Source organism: Arachis stenosperma, chromosome 8, assembly GCF_014773155.1.
Source record: "Arachis stenosperma cultivar V10309 chromosome 8, arast.V10309.gnm1.PFL2, whole genome shotgun sequence".
Classification (NCBI taxonomy): Eukaryota; Viridiplantae; Streptophyta; class Magnoliopsida; order Fabales; family Fabaceae; genus Arachis; species Arachis stenosperma.
This window is the reverse complement of record NC_080384.1, coordinates 33,387,584-33,394,008: the sequence shown is the minus strand read 5'-3', so window position 1 is coordinate 33,394,008 and position 6,425 is coordinate 33,387,584. Positions and strand designations below refer to the sequence as shown.

The 6,425-nt window shown below is 28.7% G+C and overlaps 1 protein-coding gene across 1 annotated transcript; it reads left to right on the top strand.

The window, feature by feature from the left end:
- Positions 1–4,209: 4,209 nt before the first annotated feature.
- On the top strand, positions 4,210–6,119 carry LOC130946582 (coumaroyl-CoA:anthocyanidin 3-O-glucoside-6''-O-coumaroyltransferase 2-like). Its single transcript, XM_057875374.1, has 2 exons — positions 4,210–4,938; positions 5,070–6,119. Exons 1-2 carry the CDS (start codon positions 4,244–4,246, stop codon positions 5,863–5,865), a joined length of 1,491 nt encoding a protein of 496 aa, XP_057731357.1. The 5' UTR covers positions 4,210–4,243; the 3' UTR covers positions 5,866–6,119.
- The last annotated feature ends 306 nt before the right edge of the window (positions 6,120–6,425 follow it).

Sequence of the window (6,425 nt, the reverse complement as noted above, 5' to 3'; positions counted from 1 at the left end):
AACGGATAGCGGCGGTTTTAGTCAACCGCTGGAATAACCGCCGCTAAACATCTATCAATTTTGCGGCGGTTGCAAACCGCCGCTAAATAACAAATAAACGAAAACAACGTTTGTTTTGCGGCGGTTCTAAACCGCCGCCAAATTTTAGTATTTCCGTTCATAGTTATTAGAATCGGACCGGACCGTCCGGTGGTCCAACTGACTCAATCGTTAAACCCGCGCTTCCACCATTAGACCCACAACGTGTGGATCACTGTAGAATATCAACTTTGTAAAGCCTTCCACAAACGAAGAAGGCAGGGCTCGAACTTGGAACCTAGAGGAAGGAAAAGCTTTAACAATGTCATGTTACCAGCAAGCCAAATGTCTTTTCGATGTATATAGCGCTAATAATTATATATATATCATATAAACACATTTAATTGCCACACAGATTTTTGTTGTATACTTTATATATCTGATCATTGTTATTATAGGCACCTTATATATTGGGTAAAATGCACAATTAAATCAAATGGAGGACTAAATTACACAATTCTACCAAATTGAAAAATATTACCAGGATCTCCCAAAAGCATATTCTTATGTAATTCAAATCAGTCTCATTTGAATTAGACAAACCAACACTACTTTAAATTAGTCCTATTCGAATTAGTAGTAATGCTTGTAATTGGAATTTGTCCAATTTGAATTATGCTTGCATGTAGTCTTATGGTAGTTCGAACCAGGGTGATTCGAATTATGCATGCTAGGTCGTCCCTAGTAATTCGAATGAGTCTGCTTCGAATTAATTTTGGACCATAGTAGATCGAATTAATTTACGTCTATTTATATATGATCCAAACATATATAAAGAGTACAATAAAGAGTACATCTAATAATATCCATAATAAATTCAATAAAGAGTATATTCAATCATAAATAAAAAAAAAACAATAATTATAAATATTTTTTATAAATTATTAAAAATAAAATATTTTCTAAAAATATTTATTAAGATTTAGAATTTAGTCTTTAATATTTAAAATTAGTAAAATATTTGTCAAAAATATTATATTTTGTTGGTCAGTTAGCATTATTGAATCTATTAACCATAATAATATGTAGATAATTGATTGGTTTTCATATAAAAATATTTTTATTCTATTTAGTATTTAATTTTGATAAAACATTAACTTATTTTAAATTTAGTTATTATGAATTCTTATATCTAAGAATACAAGCTAAGATTGTTATTTTAAAAAAATTTAAATTTTTTATTTTAATAAATGCCCAACAAATCATTAAAATAAAAAAATGATAATTTAAAATTATAATTATTGTAAAATTATAATGTTTTGAATTTTTAATGACTTGTAGAAAATATTTTTAATTATTATTTTTAATATTTTATAGAAGATATATATAATTATTATTTTTAAAAAATGTTTGATTTTTAATTAGTCTAGAGTATGATTTTATTTTCTTCTTTTACATCCATGTTTGAATGCAAATTTAAATGCAAATAAAGTAAACAAAAAAATTTTATTGGTAAATTTGTTCACATGAATTAACATATATAACTTATTTAACTTGTGAAATTTTTATTTATGTAAAACGAATGTAGAAAAAAAAGTGTTACAAGTTTAAGTAACAATGATTTAAACATATGTAGTTTAAGATAGTAGTGTTTACTTAACTAGATTATACCCAAATGATTATTACTAAAAAAAAGATTGCAATATGTGGTAATATGCATTTTGCGGCGGTTTAAACAAAACCGCCGCAAAATGTAAAACAATAACTCACCGACAGTACATATAGCGGCGGTTTTCAAAAAGACGCCGCTAAATGCAAGCCTTATTGATATATAGCGGCGGTTCATGAAAAACCGCCGCTAAATGTGATCTGATTGCAGCCCCATCAATAACCGCCGCCATATGTGCTGCAGGTTGCCATTTTGCGGCAGTTTTATAAAACCGCCGCAAAATATCCGCCGTTATCTGCCGGAATTGTTGTAGTGTGATATTATTGATTATTATTCAAAAATTTCAATTTTTTATGCAAAATAAAATAAAATAAAATATATTAATTCAATATATATATATATATATATATATATATTATTAAGAATATCCTAGTGCAAAGTTGCCATTTATGATTATATTAACAATTCAAATAAATTTAGCATCATCAAACTTATTTCAGAGTCTATTTTTAATATAATTATTGATCTTCTATTCTTATAATTATTAACAATTCAAATAAAATAATAGCCTAGAACTTACTTCACTATCTATTTTAAAATAATTACAAACATTCTATTTCTTTAATTATTTTTTTAATTTTATTTATCATTTATTTTCAATGAATTATATTATTGTACAAATAATATTAAATTAAATACCGTATTACTTATACTAATCCGCATAACTTTTTAATTTAGAACTAACTTATATTTAATTTAGTATCATTTTTTATAAAAAATAACTATTAGACCAAAAAATAAATATATTAAACTAATTTTTTTTAAAATACCAAAATACAAAGGAACAATATTAAAAAATTTCAAACAAAAAAGTAAAATATAAAATAATAAGAACAAATATAGGGTTTGTTTGGGTGAACTTTTAAGAAAAAATCTTTTTTCGAGTTATCTTTTTTTAAAAGATTTTATAGAGAAGTAAAAGTAATTTTATGTTTGGATATCTCATGTAAAAAGATCTTTTTATCTATCAATTATGTTTGGGTATAACAATATAAAAGTATTTTTTTGTTTATTTATTACATGAAAAATATTTTTTTTAAGAAAAAAATATCTTTTAAAAAAAGATGTAAATTACAGCTTCTCAAAAAAGATCTTTTTTATATTACTAGTGCTTTTATTTTTATTACTAAAAATTTGCCAAACACGTTAAAAAATAAAAAAATATCTTTTTTCATTGAAAAAAATATTTTTTTTAACAAAATAATGGTGCCCAAACATGCACATAATAAAAATTTATCCAATATTTAAGCTATATCATTTTTAAACTCTTTTAAAATGCTATTTTTTATCTAATTTTTTAATCTATTTCTTTATCTTAGTTTAAGGCGTTAGAGATTGTAATAAACATATAAATTTATTCGTTCTTTAATTAAGAAGAGTTGCACCCTTTTAGATGTCTTTTATTGAAATATTTGAGCCCAATAAAAATCTAAGGTAATATTCGACTAAAAGAACTAATATGTTAAACTAAATGAAGTAATCATTAAATAATTATATTTTTTTTTCAAAATTATATAGTTGTTCACAATGATAACAAACTTATTAGTTCAAGGTAATTTATAATGTTTTTTCTATTTTAAGATAAATAATAAAAATTTTACTAAAAAAATATAAGATATAATTTACACTTATTCTTTATGCATAAGTACCATTATATATAATAATTACTCATGATTTCTATAAAAAAAGAGATAAGTTAAAAGGACGAAGAAAAAGAGGTACAATAATTTTCATTAGTATAATTATTTTATTACTCAATTTTTAAATTAGTTATAATTAGTGTGGTCAAACAAAATATTAAATAATTTAATATTTATTTCAATTAAATAAAATAAATAGTTAATTATAATATTTTAAAAATTATTAATCAAAATATATAAGATAAATTAAAAATAAAATTAATTTATTTATTTCAGTTAAATTAAATCATTAATGTAATTGATTAGTTATAGTTAATATGGTCAAACAAAATATGAATAATTTAATATTTATTTTAATAAAATTAAATAATTAATTAATATATTTAAATGAATTAAATAAAATAAATAAAAGATCTTTTAAAAATATATTACGTTAGTTATACTATTAATGGAAGATATTAAATTTGATTTTAATAATATATAATAAATAATAGAGAAGAATAGAATAGAGTCGCTCATCACTTATAGACTACTCAATGTCACATTTTTCTGAGTTTCTTTTTTCTTTCTTGTCTAGTGTGTAAAAGAATCATAAATTGGGTTTCGTATAGCATAGGTTGATAAAATAAAGGAAATTCCATGTTCATATTCGTCATCGCAAAATGAAACATTACGTTCCACTAACTAACGTCAGCTTTGAACTTGGAATTGATCAAGCACGAAAGCAAGCAAGATATTGGCGTGCAGTATATAAGTAAATGTGTGTGTATATATATATATATATATATATACCCTCTTCAACATCGTTGCTTCTCATCATATCAATAGCTTACCTTTAAATTTGAACCAATTAAAAATGGCACAAATGGAAAATTCTAGCGATAATATTAATAAGCTAGTTGAGCATCAATTTCAAGTTGGTGTAGTCGCATCAATTGAAAATGATGCCAAAATCAATAATAAGTCTTTTCCCCTCACATTCCTTGACATACCTTTAGCTGGTCCAATCTATGTCAAACGCTTATTCTTCTACAAATACCCTTTTTCCACCAACCATTTTTACCAAACTACCCTTCCATATCTCAAGCGTTCTCTCTCACTCACCCTCCAAAGTTTCTTCCCTCTTGCCGGTAACCTCCTTTGTCCACCACCGCCACACAAGCCCTTCATTCAATGCACAAATGAAGACTCCGTGGCCTTCACCGTCGTCGAGTCTTCCTTGGATTTCAACCTTTTAGCAAGCAACAACCCGAAAAGCATCAATGATTTGCGTACCTTGGCTCCCAATCTGGTAGGCAAAGCCATGCATCATGATCATGATAGTGGTGACGATGACACACTCGTGTTTCCAATTTTGGCCTTGAAAGCCACGGTTTTCGCAAACCGTGGCGTTTGCATTGCCATAAATTATTGTCACGTCATGGACGATAGGTCTTGTGGTCAATTCATGAAATCTTGGTCTTCTCTTTGTGGAACAATAATAAGAAACGGTGAAGAAGTTGAATCAACGCTTCTAGACAAGTACCTACCACCACCGCCATGCTTCGATAGGTAGCAATCGGAAACTTAGGTCCTTTCAGTTATATTAATTCGACTTTACATTAGGATAAAATTGTTTAACTTCAAATTTAATATTATACATATATAGCATTATATGATCTTTTTTGAATAATTGATGATAGGGGAGTGTTGAAGGATCCGAAGGGACTGGAGTCCATTTTCTTGAATGATTATTTCCGCGAGAGGCAAAGTTTCAAGGACAAAGTTGTTAGTCAAAGTCAAACAGGAAGTCTTCGAGCAGAAGAGGAAGAGGACTACGTTAAAGCGACAATCGTATTTGGTAGAAAAGAGATGGAGGGAATGAAAAGGTTTGCGCTGAATGAGTTAAAGAAAAGCAACAGAAGCGAAGCGCCGCAATATTTATCATCTTTCGTTGTGACATGTGCTTTTTTATGGAGTACCCTGGTTAAAACAAAACACAGAGATGAAGAAGAGAATGATGCGAAAGAGGATTGTATTCGTTTCGCAGCTGATGTTAGAGAGCGTCTAGAGTATCCGATTGCGGAGAATTACTTCGGAAACTGCATAACGAGATGCCATGCAAGGCTGAAGAGGAAGGAGCTGAAAGGGAAAGATGGGTTTGTGAATGCGGCAAGGGTTATTGACAAGGCTGTAAACGACATGAAGGAGGAGCCGTTTAGGGGTGCGGAGAATTGGAAGTCAACGTTTATCAAGTTGTTTGTGTTGGGGAATAGTGGGTTGCTTGTTGCTGGGTCCCACAAGTTCGGTGTGTATGACACTGATTTTGGGTTTGGAAGGCCTGTTAAAGTGGAAATGCTGCATTCCTTCAGAGTTATGTCAATTGCGGACACTGGTGACACTGAAAAAGGAGGGATTGAGTTTGGGATGGTGTTTACAAAAGCTGAATTTCAGTGTTTTCAACATAAGCTTCAACAAGGACTTCCAGTCTTTGCTTAAAGACAACCTAATTAGTTAAAGATGATTATTAAAAATTTAACTGAAATAATTCAGTATAAAAAAGAATAATAAAATGAAGAAAGCTGTAGTGGACCAGCACATATCTAGCTTTTATTTTTTGGGTCATTGCTTGAAAGCCCAATGGATCAAATAAAACTGTTAGTTTGAGCAGCAACAAAAAAAGAATACAGAACACGTGTGCAGTTGTTGTGGCAACAAGGCTTCAATAATCTTTGTTAATTAAGGTCCGAATAATTCCCAATTAGTAAAATAAGTGCGTCATCGTATCTTTAAAGCTCCCACCCGTAACTAAAAAAATGTTGTGAACCTCTAGAGAGCAGCGTGATCCTCCTCTACGTGGTACCTTTACCATGCACCACATACACCACCCAACACCACCAACACAACGCCAAAATATATATTAACCCAATTAAATTCAAAGTTTGTTGGGGTTTTGAATATATCACACAACATTCACATTATAAACACGCCTATTGTTCAATGAATTATCACACTACTATTTTAGGTATAAGGCATAAACCATATGCATTCGCCACCAA